Genomic DNA, 16750 nt, shown 5'->3' with positions numbered 1-16750 from the left:
ATAGATCCTTGATCATATGTAGTCTGTAAGTACAGCATAAAACATATAAACTGCGACATCTCACAGAAGCAAAGTTTTGCATTTATATAAATAGTTGTTAGAATGGATGACTGGAAACTGGGGAATCTTTCTCAGCTATGCTGAATGAAACTTAAATGTTTTTGAAAACTTAAAACAACATCAAACTTCTATAAATTTCAGGGTGGTTTTTTATTTTTTTTTTACAAGGTTTTCATACCCAACGTGTGTCACAAACATACGAGCTAACCATTGCTTTATGGAATTTTCTTTCAAATCTGTCCATTCAGAGCTGCTCTTATATATAAATTTCATGAATTTCCACCAGCCCACACGACTGCTTCATTCTGTCAGGATTTTGAAGCCTGCTTCCTCTGCCCCCTTTTCTCCTGTCTGTTTTTTAGAGTAGACTTTTTGGGGTGGTGGGATTATGTGTAGGCATCATCCTCTTTTTCATCCCACTTTCCTCACTTTCATTTGCTATCTTCAGAAAAACAAGACCCATATACTAATGTGAATGAATGATGTCATCCAAGTATTAATTAGGATAATGTGGCATTGAAGAAACAGACTGAAAAATGGATTTTGCAGTCCTGTCCCTGAGGACGTACACCATTGTTGCCTCCTTCCATTTCAAACTGTACTATCATCTCTAAATGGAAAACAGAATGGACATTTCCTTCCCCTTAGTAACAATGGATGCAGTAGAGGAGATCTTCCTTTTCTTTACATTTCTTCCCATCATTGCAAGGCAAGAGTGACTGAGGAGGACTTTTCCCTCAAATGAAACTGAAAAATTAGGTTTATATTATCAGTGTGGTTTATGCTGAACCACCTGTGCTCTTTTCTTACAGCGGTCCTTTTCAGAATATTTTTTTTCAGTGTTCCATTGAAGAAAGCATGGGGCATCTCTAAGCACTCATGCCCTTACTTTATTCTTTTTTTTTGTTTGGTGATTATAGGGGGTAAAATTTTGATCTGCAGTGCTAAGTAAAATGATTTGAAGTAAGCAAAATCATGTGAAACTGCTCTTTCTTGGATCACTGAATATTGACCTTAATAATATTAGTGTACTTGATTAAGCTTTGTTCTAAGATGGTTCTTTGGAACAGCCAGTCAGCATGGATTCGTCTTACCTAGTTAAGTGCCGTAGGCTTCTTCAGCATGCAAGAGAGTCTGCTCCAGAGGCTCTTAATCTTAAGGGAAGTTAGACTTGCCTGTTTGCCTTTCTCACTTACAGGACTTGCTTCTTTATAAGCCTTCGATGTAATGTGGGGAGAAAAAGAACGTAGTGACTTCGTATGTGTGACACGCAGAAAGAAAACTAATGCATTATATAGGCATGCTGAATATTGCATGAAGTAATTGGATAGTAGTCATCTTGAATGTTTCTAAGTATGTTTTGTGTTAGAGTTGTTTTTGTAGTTCATTTACGTTAACAACAGACAATTAACTCTTACCCTAAGAATATTTTTAGGAGTTTCAAAGGTAGGAAATAGTCATAGCAATACCAAGCAGTGTTTTGCTACTGGAGGATGGCAGAACCAGCATGGTCTAATTAACTGAGGGTAAGCTTACAGAGGAACTGTACAAAGGACATGTAATTCCAGTATCTTTTGCCAGTTGACTCAATTGACTGCTTTTAAAAAACTTCTAAATCTTTCTGAGTTAGAGGATTGAAAATTAATAGAACATGGCTGCCTGCCATACTTTTAATTAACAAAGAAGGGGAATCTCAAGGCTATTTGATATGGAAAATGGACGTTTATGAATGAGAAGACAATAGTTGTTTGAAAAAAAACCAAACCTAAAGTAGGACTGTTTAAAACTGTTCTTAATACAAAATTCCAGTGCATGTAAAGTGGTTAGGTTTTTTTGGTCATATATTTTTAGTTGTTTGGGAACTTTTTTCCTAGTTTTTAATAACATTGGACAATAGTTGAGTTTAAAAGTAAATTCTGATGGGTATCTCCTCAGAAAGGAGTATGTACAGATGATGTGTGTGGCAAACCAAGAATAAAATTCTAGATATGTATTGAGACAAAGAAAAGCTGGTAGCATGGAAATAGAGTTCTAAAGTGTAGGGTTTTTTTCTTATACTAATTTACAGGCAACACAAAGGTGTGTTCTTTTACGTTGTTTGCATTTGTAGAATTGTTTTATGGTATGGTGATCAGTAACAACATGGGGAAAATAGTTGTAACCAACCTAACATATTGTTCTTAAATCTGTAGTGGATTATTGAAAGGATAACCAAAACCAAAAACATAACTACATTGCGTCTGAGCAGATTGATGCTCTGGCACTGGTGTTACAGATTCTGTTAATTATACTAGATTCTTTGAGTGAGGAAGGTGTCACACAGTGCAAGCTAATTATGAAACTTAATTGTAATTTCTTTATTAAGTTGAATTTGGAACTTGTGGTGTGTACTATATTTCTTAGTTTTTTCTCAGACTTTTTTGCACGTGCATGTTAATTTAAATTCTGGCTGAATATCTGTTGCATTCATATTTAAAATATAAGTTTCCAGTACAACAAAATTGGGCATTTCAAGACAGTATTTTGATAAACATTATTCTTGTTTTTTTCCAGTGGAACCTGGGGATGAAATTAAAATTTGTTCACTTTTGATACAACAGATATTCGGATACAGCTTAGCCTATAGTCTTCTAGTTGGTTCAAACTATTTTGCTTGATTTAATGGACGCATAGTTCTGTCTTATGCTGTTGACTAACTGTTCTCTAAGACTTGGCATTGGAATAGCATGCATGTACAGCATGTCTAGCAAATCTTACGCATGAGCTGCATGAAGCAATTCATAGGGACACTGATTGTTTTGATTCCTGGATCTGTCCAGGATTCTCATTTCTTAATCCTTCTGAGATGTAAAAGTGAGAATTCTTTTAAATGCATTATATTAATATGGGATTTTAAAACAAGCGAGGCATCTAATGTAATGACAGTGTACAGTATCAGGCATTCTGGAATCTTCTTCCTGCCTTTAAGTATCCTTAGCATTAAAATTTATGATTCTTAACAGTTGGACTCTTTACAGCACCTATAAACAGTTAATCCAAGTTACGTATTAACTGCCAAGGATACAAAGATACTGGATATGGCTCCACATGGATGTGGTTTAGATCTGACTGGATTTATAAACTCAGATGTGACCTACACAAAAACAGCGTTTATTGTTTGTAAAGGCTAGCTCCAGTTGGAAGCAATTTTTTCCCCACTTTCATGCAGCATTGACTAATTACCCCCACCCCTGTCTAAGTTGCAGTGGTCACATTCAGTTTTCAATTCCCTTTACTGTTTTCCCAGAACCCAGAGCACTGCAGAGACTGAATGTGTTTTCATTCTGCACTCAGCAGGATTATCAGGATTACCTTCTTATCTGGTTTGCTTTCAGTCCTGCCATTTCTCTGGGTAACAGAGACTGTTCTATTCTAGTAAGTGTTCTGTTTGTGAAAAGGAATGGAGAATGAGTTTATATTACTCTGTAATATCATCATTCTGTTTAATTTGACTGAGGTAAAACAGGAAACAGTTTGAGTTTGTTCTGTTTTAGAGTAGTGTTAGTGTAATGCACACAACAGAAGTTTGTTAGGCTTTAGATATTTGGGAGGAACAGCCACGTAGATTAAAAGCTTACAGCATTCCAGATTGCAAGTTTTGAAAAGGTGAGAGGTAAAGATACTGTTTTCAAGTTGTCTTCGTGCTGTGCTTAGTTAGGTCTATTTTTATATCGATCTTGGTATACAGAGGACTTGAGCGGTGAGCACCAGCTACATTTATTGATGTTAAAGGAGACACTTCTGAAACTAGTGGCCCTAATTGTTAAATATTTTTGGAAATTCTTTTTAGCCAAAACCTCAGAAGAAGGCTGGTTGCTTCTGTTTACGCTTCTCTGTCCAGTGGTTAATGGCATGTGCTCTCCTAAATATTTAGGTAGTGCTTTCTGAAAGTTTTTTCCTCAAACACTTAAATATTCTTTGAATGGTTGGAAACATGTTGTTCTGTAAATTAATTTTGTCCTCTTGCACGGCAATCAGGAATTGGAAGTGAGCCTTGATCTTAATTCATGAATTAGGATTCTGTCATATCAGGTTCTCCATGGCAGTGAATTAAGTGAGACAACCAGGCTGAGTTTAGAATTTATCAAATTTTACGCACTGAAATAGGGACACGACAGTGTAGTGCTCGGACCACTGACAGTTGCTGTCTGTGAAGTAACATTTGTGTGTGCATTTATAATTACTGTTACGAAAATGCTGTGAAATGTAATAATGCTCATTTGAAAAGTAGTCCAGTGAGTGCAAGAAGCAATGAAACAGTTTAACAAGTTTTGAATTTAGCGATGTGCAACACGTGATGCTTTGCATCTTATGGTTTTTTTTCTTTTTTCATATTTTAAGCAATCTGGACCGAAAGGAAAGGTAAGCTTACTGTTCCTGAAATAAGCATGGCATTGGGCATTAAGAAAATTAACTGAAAGAATGCTTTATCAATGGTAGCTAAAGAATATTCAGTCAGTCATATCTGCGCATGTGTCACCTGGGTCGTTTGGTTTTTATTCTGTTTTTGAGGTTCACTTACTCCCTTTTACCCATAAAGGACCTTTACATCCGTCTCTAAATAATGCCATGTTAATGTGAACTTTGGGTACATTACCACTGGAAATCTTTCTATATGTTTCCAGTGAGAAAATAGATAAATTTTAACTTTCTCTGGAATTTAAGAATTCACTGCTAATTCTTTCCTGAGAACAGCAAACTTTCTGTAATGGAATGTTTCTGAAGCATATCTTAGTAGGGTGTTTAACAGCTTTCATTCTGTCATCTCAGCTTGGTTTTAATAGCATTAAAGGTTTTTATTACATTCCTGTGTACATTCTGTTCATGAAGTGTATATGTTAAAGGAATTAACAGAAAATGTATAGCAAAACCAGACACACTGTAAAGCTCATTCTCCTTTTACTGGTTTACTGTTGTTAATATTTTGTTAGCATATGAAATACCATAGATTTGTTTATCTTTTTATATAGCTTAAATTTATATGTTAGTGTAAATGTTTTGTTGATAGTAATGAATTTATGGAGTTTTTGTAAATATCCTGTCTATGTAGGTGTTCTTTGGCGGTATATGCTTGATACCAGGTTGAATTGTTTAAAAAGTGTGTATAATGTTTAACCAACAATTATATAAATATCACAGAAATCTAGTGTAGGTCTGTTCTTTGTGAATTCAGGATTTTCTAGATTTATTTCAAATTCAGTAGTAAAATCAAGCCTTTTGGTTTTACTGCCTTTTGTTATTTCTTAAAAGAGATATCGGAGAGATATTCCTCAGTTAGTTTTGGCCCTCTAAGAAGGGGTTTGATCATCCTCTTGCTGCCTGGGCTTTGAGTTCATGTGTTTTTTCCTGGTTTTCTCTGTGCTGCATTTATGTTATTAGTTAACCATTCAGCTCTTAATGTTTTTAATTTGGTACTGTATGCCATAGGAAGACTAAAGTTGAATTGCATGCTAGTGGTCTTAGTTTTCCCTTAGGGACACCTGCTGCCTCATAGTCCAGTGCTATTGGATATGTCCTTTTACCCTTCTCTGCTTTTTGTTGCTGTCCTAGCAGGGGACGATGATTTAGGCGGAGCTGCTAAATTTAGTTTTAATCATTACCATCATGATAAATGCAGCTGCAGCTCTTGACTTTCAGGGCCAAATGGGGCTGCTGACCTGTGTACTAAAAACCCAACTCTCTGTGCTGCTGATTTTCTCTTTCAGCCATTGACTTTTGTACGCTGCTTTTCCTATAAGGCACACTGAAGGTACCTCTCACCTCAGCAGCTTGGTGCTTGCTATCTTATCATGCTTTGCTCTGGCTTTGTGTAATGATGTAGAAACCAACAGCCTGCCTGTGGTGGTACACTTCCAAGTAGCAGTATCCAGAGGCAGAGCGAGGAAAGGCTGTTAGGAGTTGGTGCAGCTGTGCACGTACGTGGTATGTTTGGTGTGGCTCATACCAGATCGTGGGTAGTTTTGAAAGCTCTGATCTGAGACAGCACTGTATCCTAAATTTCCAGATCCAGATGTTTCTTTAGGTTTATTCCTTTCTGGCACAGACAGAAATTGTCCCTGTCCCATCCCCTGTACCCCCACTTTGTTTTTTCCCTAGAGAAGGAATTCTAGTATGAAAATTTGACTTCGGCTAGAGAGTGTCACAGAGGTTTGTCTACCAGCTCAAGGTGAAGATAGTAAGTTCTAATTCCATCAGCAAAGGCATATGGCAGCAATCTTGATTGTGTGCTGAAAATTCTAAATTAGTGACACTGTTCTGTCTGGGCAAAACACGTTTAGTCCGGAATGCTATAGCATTTAGCTGTTAAGATGTGTCAAAAGTTCAGAACTCTCCACAGTCCAGACTACTGCAGTATTTTTGTCATGTCTGTTGCAGGAACAGCCTGATCTTTCTTGGTCTTGTAATTAATGTTTTGCTGTTTGATGCTTTACTACCTCTTGAGGTTGCTTTTATCAAATACTGGTCTACCTTCCTTGTATTTAAAGGTATTAAAGAGAGATAGATGAGATGCCTAAAATGATTTAATCTCTTGAGCATGGAGGCTTGTTCTTCAAGCAACACGTAAATCTCATAAGAAATATTTTTAGGAAACCTAACAGGCAAAAAAAATGTATATTTTTAATATTTGCTAGGATGGCAGGAACAGCAATCAATATTGTATTTCTTGGGTTTTTTTTTCTGCTAGGCACAGTATGTAGATCTGTTTAGCTGTTTGATCTCTCATTTACTCCTTTTGAAATGGGAGACTGTTAGTTTAAGTTAGGATTTAGCAGCAAGAAGGCATTTGAAGTGCTGGATGTTTTTTTAAAATCTCCTACAAGAATTTTGTTCTTTTCCAAATAGTCCTTTTAAAGATAGCTGTCATGTTAGATTTTAGAAAAAATAACTAAAATAACTATAGTTTCCCTTCTGTTTCTGCACTCACATGCAATTAAACCACTCAGTGTGCTAAATACTTCACTGGAGAAGGTGTCAATGGATCTGCAGCTGTTCTAATGGCAACAAACATCATGCTGAGGGCAGAGGCTTCGTTTTAGCATCTGTAAAAGCTTTGTGGTGGTGGGCTGTGCCGTTCTGGTTAAGTGTGGGGTTTTCAGGATAGGAAACTAGTAGGAGGCATTTAGAGTTGCTGCACTCTTGTGGGAGGGCTGTTACTGTCTCCAAGAAAACATTTTTTTCAGATGAAATCTACAATTAAGTAGTGTTTATAAATTGTCTTTACTTTTGTTTTTAACTCAGAGCAACTTCAAACCTGATCTTGGTTTACTATCAAGTAAAACTGTGTTGGAAAGCCTCATTTGACTTGGAGCTGTTTTGTAACTTAGGTTTGGGTGTTACTGGTTCGTTTTGAGCGTACGAGTAAAAGTCTGATTGTGGGAGAAGAAAGATAACTCGTTTTCTCCTGGCCCTTACGTATTCTTGCAAGTGGCTGGCCATTTAATAAGTATCAAGTCTATGCTGATAACACAAAATTCAGACAAGTGTAAATAATGCTACTGTATTCCAATTTATTGTCAAAAAATATTTGGCAATGTATGGTGATGAATTTATTATCTTAAAAAGATAAACATATGTTGCATGCTAAAAATGTAATACAAACCAGTCTTACTTTTAGAAGAAAAATCATAACATACAAATGTCCAGAGACCTTGAATTGTCAAACTAATTTTTAAACAAAATTGTAGTCTTATAAATCTACTGTATTGTTTTCATTGCTTTCAGTTAAATGTCAAATAGTTTTTAATATTGTTTCTCTTAAATATCAGTTAAATGATATTTAAAACATTTTACAGAAAAATAATTTTTCTAACAGTGTTCATGTTCAAAACAAGACTTATTGTTATAGTAGTATTTCTACTGGAAGATAATTACGACGTGTCAGACAACAGCTCACATCCTTACTGCAAAGTTTATATTTTTCAAATCTCCTATAATGATGTCACAGGACTTTTTATACCCTTTAGAATGTCATTAATATTGGTTTTGATAGTAACAGCTTCTCATTATGTAGTGATGAGTTTGAGTTCTGCCTTTTATTTCCACCAGTTCTGCCTTTAAAGTAATCCCTTGTGATTTGAATTTTTAAAGAAAATATTTAAAAAAAAACATACAGAATTTATGAACAAATATTCATGTTGAGTTTCTGATTTTGGTTCGGTTTTTGTTTGTGTGGGCATTAAAAAAAAAACTTGGGAGAGAGAGCAGAATTTTTTCAGAAACACATTTGGAGCAAGCAGTAACAAATAAACTACTTAATCTGTCATCTGTTACGTGCTTGTGGGCACTCATGGTAAAGTACTGCGATGTCTTTACATTCTGTGTTGCAATCCAGCTGCGCTTGTTTCTGAGTCCTCCTTTCTGCCTGATTTTTCCTTGACGCTGCAGCTATTCAACACAATACAATGTTTGTGTTTAGTAGTGGGCTAATAACATATAGAAGGCCAGATTGGTAAGATTTATCTCAAAGGGCACTGTAGATTAATCTTGTTCCAAAGATGTTAGTTAATGAAAAAATACAGGAAAACCCTGAGATGTATTACCTAGCAACGTAGAAAATTCAAAGGTTTTATGATTTGATGCATTAGTAAATGCTGTGCTAAAAGAAATAAAAACTTACACCTAGTGCTGAAGTCTGCTTCAGCCATAGCCAAATATTTGTCAGGTGGGTCCTCAAAATTTAGCTGTTAGTTTGAGATGTTACTGCCTACGGCTATTTTCTTTGCCCCTTTGCTGTTGATTAATGTCCTTGTAATCAGAGGTAGCAGTATGGGATGGCTGTGACCTGTTTGCAGCCCAGTGCACTGGCTTAACCTGCCAATAAAACCAGTTTCTGCTGAAGTTGTTGGCAAGGCCTCCTGTGTTTCAGGTGTGTGCCATCAGAATTCTAACAGGAACAGTAATCTACAGCTGCAGAGCACAGGGCAGCTGAGGAAGAGAACTGACACTAGTAGTAGCGGAGATGCAGTGAGCTTCAGGAGTCTTAATTTCCTAGTAGCATGCTTGTATAAACTGAAAATGTCTTTCAGGAGACTCAAAAAATCTTACTATAATGATTTATATTGCATTAATTTGCACAAAAAAATGTGATAACGTATATTACTCAAATTATACCAACAAGTTTTATTATCCACTGATTTGTCTATATTATTATATTTTTAAAACAAATGTATAGGAACTGTGTCTTGTCCTGTCTTGTTCTTTTTGGTTTTTGGCCACATCAGTTTTTGATATCAGATCTCTTTCCTCTGTTTTGCATCTTCTCTTTTTGTTTTTAAAGTTGTGGAACTTGTGGAATCTACTTTAATATTAAAATAATAGTTGTTTCTGGTTTTGGATCTTAAAAATATCTGTCTTGTACTTTGTGAATGAGGAGGAAGAGGCGCAGGCTTCAGTCTTTGAAGACTTGGGTCTGAAAGTGAGAGACTCCTGAACTAGTGATTACTATCAAAGGGGATTTAGATCAGAAACAGTTCTAAGACCTTTACTGTAGCTATTCCTAGCATTCTGGTAATACTTTAAGTGTACAAATAGCATATAATAGGAGAAGTTATTTATTCATTGCTTTCGGATACATTTCAGGTTTATTTTGTTCATTTGTAATTGTGGCTAAATTATAATGGTGTCTGTCAAGAGAACAACTGTATATCTTATTTATTTTCCAGGAAAGAATATCCCCCTCAGCTTCAGAAAGTAGAAGCAGACCACAGTAGGTTACCACGATCTCAAGGAGTGGGTAAGTTATGTTTAGAGTTCTCATTTCTTTTAAGCAGAATAATTTTTTTAATACCTGCTTTGAGTGGGTATGTAGCCAGACTTTGTGTAACCTTTAGTATATCTATTTATATCCTTACATTATTCTGGATTTATACAAGTTTGTGCATGAAGGGAGGATTTTGCACTTTTTGACAGATTTCTGCAACCTGTTCAATAATGTTGTAATAAATTTTAAATTAGGCTTCAGTTATTTTAAAAACAAATGAAATTGGGAAAATTTAGAATCTTAGAATTGTTAGAGTTGGAACAGATCTCTGGAGGTCATCTAGTCCAAGCTCAAGCTCCCAGCTTGTTCTTGAACTATTGATGAGGAATTTCTGTAGCACTGTTAGTATGTGCAAAATGTAACGTGGTGAATAACACTTGGTGTGAAGTATATTCAGGCACTGAGGTAGTGAGTAGAAGACCCAGCATCAGTGCTGCCCTGTAGCTCAACTGAAATATGCTCTTATGTTATTGGTTAGGGCCAGTGATGAAGATGCAAGAGAGAAAATATAATTTGAAGTGTGGAAATTGTGAAATTTCATGGTGTTTCGTTGAACTTTGTCAGTATGTATGCAGACACAGTATGTAAACCTGCCGTACAGCTGCTTAGCTATCTATGCTGGCCAGCTGTTCTGGTTAGTAGGTTAATGTAAGCAGAGCTTCATCAATTCTGTGTAAAAGTAAGTTAACTTCAGAAAAACCCACTACCTGTTTCTTTTTTCAAAACAAGTTATTCTTTAGTTTTGAGATGTCTTCTGATAATAGGAGGTTTGTAAGACTATCAGTATGTATATTGTAAAAGTGTTCATATCTGTTAAAAAAAATACAGACTTAAAAAAGTTCCAGTATGGGGACTGCAATTAAACTAGGGACTGTAAATAGCACTTGAACATTGAACTGAATTAAGACACACTTGTACAACATACTGCACTTCTTAAAATCTCAGTCTGTACATTGTTAGTTTAAGTAGATTATGGATTTCTTTGTTCGTATACTCTTCAAGTATTTAAATGAAAGCTCCAATGTAAAATAGGATATGGCAGCATAGTTCACTGTACTGCTGAGTCTTGTGTTGAAGGAATGAATCCCAATTACACAGAACATTTCCAGTTACTCTAAATGTCTTCACCAGCAGTCCTTCAGTGGAAATTGCCATCAACATAATCTAGCAGATCCCCTCCCGCTTTTGGTAGCGGATGCTCCATTGTAGTTGTTGTGAATTTAGTGTAGATTTCCAAGTCCAAAGCCTCCTCCAAAGATATTAAGCTACATATTGTCACTGAGAGACACTGAAACAGTGTGAATAAAAGAACGTTTTGAAAGTTACTTTGGGGAATTTTTTCTTATTCATACAACAAATCATGAGACACTTGAAGCAGTGTAGCTTGTTGAGTGTTTAAAAAGGTATTTATGTTTAGTTCAAGTTAGTGTATGTGAAGAAATAAGTTGATCACAATTTTAACAGCATATGAGTAGACACTTCTTTTTAACACTTTTGCTTTTTTTCCCACCTAGACAGTATAATGGAAAACACGGAAGAGTCAGAATCGGAATCAGAATCTGAAATTAAGCGAAAGGTGCAACAGAAACGTCACTGCAATTCGCATCAGTCTGACTTGACTCTGTCTTCTGCCACAAAAAAATGCTTAACCCAGTTAAAGGTGGGTTAGATTTTAAAAACATGTAAACTTCCGTTGAATTTTAAAATTTGATGCATATTTTAAAACAGGCATTCAGTTGTAACATAAGTTGGTGTTCTAAAAATGCTGATAGGAGAAAGATTTACGTAATTAATTTTTTTTAAATTATAATGATAGCGATATTGTAAGTGTTACTATTGAAAATAGTTATGAAATACTTTCTGATTTGAACAAGGAGGTGCTGCATTGGAAAGCAAAAGAAACTGTATTGTAATTGATTGGCTAATTGATAAACCAGAAACTGGTAATTGTATTTTGCTGTCTGTGAAACAAAGGAACAATATTTTACCCTTTGACGGATTTTTTTCCTTTTTTAAGTGTCATGATTTTCTGTAGTCATTATAATAATAAAGACAGAGGTACTGCAGAGATGCAAGTACTTCTTAGTAAGTTGCTCTCTTTATAGTAAAACTAGCACAAGTATCCCAATGGCATTCTCTGGTCTAGATGCAGCCAACCAGGATGGTTTGTGTAGAACTTTTCTCAATATCAGATGCAAGATATTTTTGAAATTCCTGTAAGGCTCTCCATACTTTTTATCATCTTCCCAGGTTACTAGCGAAGATTCATAATGCTCACATACAGGTCACACTGTGTGACTATCAAAGCAAAAGTTCCTGTAAGGAGATCTTGGTAAAAAAAGAAAGGTAGATCTGTGACTAGTGTATACAGTCAGCTTGTGTTTGCTCTTGTGTATTAGAAAGTAAGTCAGACTGTATTTTTTTTATTAGGATGAAACACTTGGTACTACTTTTACGTGTTTCCATTATATTTTTAGTTAATTAATACGGTGTTACTTGGAAATTTTAATGGCTGAGTTTTTGGTCTACTTATGATATCTATATAGGTATGATTTATAACAGCTAAGTAATGAAGTAACAAAGCAGTCAAAAACAAAACAAAAGGCATTACAGGTCTGTGGGTTGTGTTTGAATCATTACATTGATAACTTTGTTTATGTTTGTTTGAAGAAGTGAAATATTGCTTGCGTATGTCCTGTCAGGTAAGGGGCAAAAGCTAGATTGAAATGGTCATTGAAGAAAACAGTTTAAAAATAAACAGAATCTTGTTACTGCCTTGATAAAACAATTTTCAGTCTGAAGATCTAACACATGTCATCTTGTAATAAACAGAGTTTCTTCCTTACAAATCATGTGAATTAGCAGGAGAGGAAGGAGAGCAGCCTCATCATTTGTGGCTGGATTGGGATCTGTGTAGGCCATTGCGGTAACTCCTAGCTCTGACCAGAAGACTGTGTGTATGTGTGGAAGCGAGGTGTGCTTTCAGCGTATTCCTCCCTATTACAAAGCCATGGTACTGACTTCCAGAACTGCTTCTGCATTGTATACATGTGAAAAGTGGGGGCTGGAGCTGCATGTAGAAGCATCAGCAGCTTGAGCCAGACTCTGTGGAGCTGGCCACATTGCGAAAACAAGCTGTTGTCTGTCTCCCCACTAAAAAAGCAGCAGACTCAATTACGTTCTTCCAGGGGTGTGGTTTCATTTCCAAAGCCATCAGACAGAATCCACTTGTAAGCAGTATTTAGTAATTACATCTGGTACTTTTTCCCATGCACGTCTTAGAAATCTGTAAAGTTGAGAACACCAGCAGCCATGAATGGAAACCAGTTACTTCTTCTCAGACACAAGAGCTGAGTGGTAAAACTGTCAAGCAGTAAGCTTAAAAAAGGCAACCCCCCCCTCCCCCCTCCATATTTTTGACGTGATGTATTATGAGATTTCAACAAGGGGTCGATAAAATTTGTGAGGCTACATCATCATTAAACAGGTTGATGTAAATTCAGCCGCTGATTCGGGTAATGTCTGAATCAGTAGTTATTACACCAGGTAAGGAGGGTATGTCCTTACTCTGTTCCCTGTGCTCCCAACCATCTACCACTGGCCACTGTTGAAAGTACAGCCCAGGGCTAGATGAACCTTTACTGCAGTCCCATAGGATAGGTGTGATCCTGTCAGACTGTATTGTTTGTGGATACACTTCATGGATATAGAACAGATTTTGCTGCAACTGAATCCACTAGCACAACTCTTCGTTTTATTTTCTTTTTTAAATGGGTTATGAGTTCTATCCTTTATTACAGTGAAGGGATTTAACGTAATAATGTATGCATTTGTCATGAAGCATATGCATTTTCATGACTCATGAGTTGCCAAAGCGTGCAGATGATCGATCGGAGGTTTATGAAACCTCTGAACAATTCAGAAGTGTTGGTTGTGGTTTTATGCCATAGGAATTACAGACATAACCAGCTGCTTGTCAGACAAAGCACAAATGGTTTTCATCTTACTAGCCTATAACAGGTTGTGCTTTCTGGTTGTTAAAAATGTGTGTAATTTTTAAAGGAAAGAAGATTTTCTGCTGCGTATGTGCTTACTAAAAAAAAAGCTGAAAAGAAACAAAAGCTTTGGATTCTGAAGCTTTTAGACATACATATATAGGGTATGTATAGGGCATATAGCATTTGTATTTTGCAAATTTCAAAGTTTAAAAAAAATGCTGTATGATGCAAGTTTTAAGGCAGACACATTTAGGTAGAACTCATCTACTTAAGTAGTCATTTATCTGAAAATAGAGTCTAAAAAAAGAGTATGCTCCCTTAACTAAACACTGCAGGCTCTCAAACCATGGAAAGGAAGTTGGTTTTAAATTTTTAGTGTGTGGTTGAGGTAGAGGGGTGCAGTTATTCTATACTTAAGATCATTCAGGTACAACTGGTAGCTTCTATTGAATATTTTAAAGTCCGATTGAAATTCTTCAATGTGATGAGCAGTGTCTTTGTAAAAACTACATCCTGTAACTGGGCACTGAGGCACAACACTGGTTTTCATGTCACTTGCTATCTTATCCCACCACTCAGGTTTTAAAGATCTGATAGATTTCATACACTAGGGGTTTTTGTGTCCATTTCGCTATGGTATGTGTAGCTTTGTTAAATTGCAGAAGTTTTGTAAAAATAATAAATTCTACTTATATGACTTTCTTTATATTTGCTTTTAAATATGATTGAAGATCCCATGCTTGAGATTCCCTCTTTATTGGAAAGATTCCCTCTTTATTGGAAAGGTGTTCATGGCTGGGGGTGGGGGGGTGCAATCTGTGGTAGTTATGTTTTGAAAATAGGTTCAAAAAGGTTTTGTTGGGATGTAGGTATGTATTATCTTCAATGGTTCACAGTTAAAGTGGTTATGTCATTTGAGCTCAGTGCTCCAGGAGACAATGATGTACATTAAGTTTCAGTTCTAGAGGTGTCCCATATTCAACTCCGTACACATGCAGTAGCTTAAGTGTTACTATTGAATCCCTTAGACTTAGAAGCCCAAGTTCTGCACTTGTTATACGTAATTAAGTGGGACGTAATACATGTGAGAGAAACAGAATGTATATGTCTTTGCAGTGATAGGATATGTTTTCCCTTGTAGTCCCTGCTTTCCTCTTTAAAGTTTGGAGAACTTCTTTTCTGCAAGCGCTGTTTTGAGAGGTGACTTTTCTGTATGCCTTTCCAGACTGATGTTAGAAGATGTCTTAGGAGGACAGATGAACTTCATGACCTAGGAGGTTGCTTCTACTCCACTTCAGCATTGGATCCTTATGTTACTTTATTTTCATCCAATTAAACTATTTTTATAGAAATTATGTAACTGGACGTTCTTGATGGTGGATATATGTATCTGAATGGTACAGACTTTTACGTATTGAAAGAAAAAAGGCAAGAAGGAAAATCTGAATTGTCCAACATCAATAATTTTTTAAAAATTGCCACATTTATTCCTCTTAGAATATTTTTAATTCTCTTAAATGAAAATAATAAAAATGTATTTTAATGTTTGCTTTCTGTGCTTACTGTAATAGCTAATATAGTGTTGTCAATCTTCATTCTGAACAGGAATAAAGTGCAAGATTTGGAAATAGTTTCTTTGTACTTACACAGTTACTGATTTTTTGTGTGTGTGTCCCCTCTAGCTTTTGGAACAAATTGATTATTCTGCTGATTGCCCAAATTGTGGGCGGGCAAATGAAAATCAGACCAAATGCCGACATTGTGAAAGTGCTTCTCTAAAGGATTTGCAAAGAGTCTCCAGACAAACTGTGGCGTTAAGTGAATCTGTGGGACCTTTATCGCGTTCTTCAATACATCAGAATTCAACAGGGCAAAAATCTTCAGGTACAGGGTTCAACACAAAGAAGTTTTATAGTTCTGCTGTTGGGAAAGGTCCAACGGATATTCTACTGAGTAATGAAGTTGTAGGACATTCTATGTTGCGACAGAATGGAAAAGTTGGTTTTATAACTGGGGCAAAAAGTCCTAAAATTACAGGAAACTTAAGACAGAGGAGTACAAGACCATCTGAACTAAACGATCCAAGTAAGTACTTTTTAATGAATATGGCCATAAACTGGAAAGCCAAAATATTGTGATGAAGGAACTGTCCTTACAGGCTTACATTACTGATTTTGCATGGAAGTTTTTTGTGGGTATATTCTTGGGGAAGAGGAACGGACCTTTTTACAATTTCCTTTTCATATACTGAGGTATTCTCTGAGAAAGGTGAACATAGGGGAAAAAAAAAGTTATTTGATGTTACGTTGTGTTTTTTTTTTTAAAAAGACACTTTACAATTTTTACAAAAGTATTCTTAGCAGAATTCCATCATTCATTCTCCCAAATGGAAAGACAGTCATTGATTTTTATGGGTTTTTTTTTCCTCTTTCCTTTTGAGCTACACATCTGAACACTATCCAGGATTTCCTGTTTATTTAAATTTCATAATTTGTAAAATGTTATTTTTCATGCTTTCTCTGCATAAACGCAAATTAATTAAGCAGGAAAGAACTGGAATTTTTGAAATCATGTTTCTAGTTCCATGCTTAGTTTACTAGACCATGTTGTCTTACTGATTTGAACAATGTAAGTTGTAATTCCTCTTGTCAGTTTTTCTTAAGCCATTTTATTCACTGTCAGTTCTTGATTGAAGGAATGTATCGCTTCACTTCTGTGTCTAGAGGCGGATTAGTGATACACATTTCTTGTATAGTTAGTTACAAGTAATAAACATGAGGGGGAGAGCGCCTGCTAGCAGATTCCAGATAAACATTAATAAAAGTGTAATATAATGGTAAATGTGGACTTTTTTTGGCACTGCAGGACAATTACATAAATTACTTTTAAGCCA

The 16750-nt window shown here is 35.9% G+C and overlaps 1 protein-coding gene across 2 annotated transcripts in view; it reads left to right on the top strand.

Annotated features, from left to right (window-relative positions):
* Nucleotides 1-16750, top strand: part of SENP6 (SUMO specific peptidase 6) — an 83722-nt gene that overhangs the window by 35294 nt on the left and 31678 nt on the right. Inside the window, exons 6-9 of one of the 2 annotated variants that reach the window (XM_075414487.1) lie at nt 4441-4461; nt 9762-9832; nt 11374-11519; nt 15540-15942. In XM_075414487.1, the coding sequence (XP_075270602.1) occupies nt 4441-4461; nt 9762-9832; nt 11374-11519; nt 15540-15942 (641 nt within the window). The remainder of the gene's footprint in view (nt 1-4440; nt 4462-9761; nt 9833-11373; nt 11520-15539; nt 15943-16750) is intronic. The other variant, XM_075414488.1, reaches the window with a different exon arrangement.

This window comes from Opisthocomus hoazin, chromosome 2 (genome assembly GCF_030867145.1).
Source record: "Opisthocomus hoazin isolate bOpiHoa1 chromosome 2, bOpiHoa1.hap1, whole genome shotgun sequence".
Taxonomy (NCBI): domain Eukaryota; kingdom Metazoa; phylum Chordata; class Aves; order Opisthocomiformes; family Opisthocomidae; genus Opisthocomus; species Opisthocomus hoazin.
The sequence above is the reverse complement of the archived record's forward strand: the minus strand, read 5'-3'. Positions and strand labels throughout refer to the sequence as shown.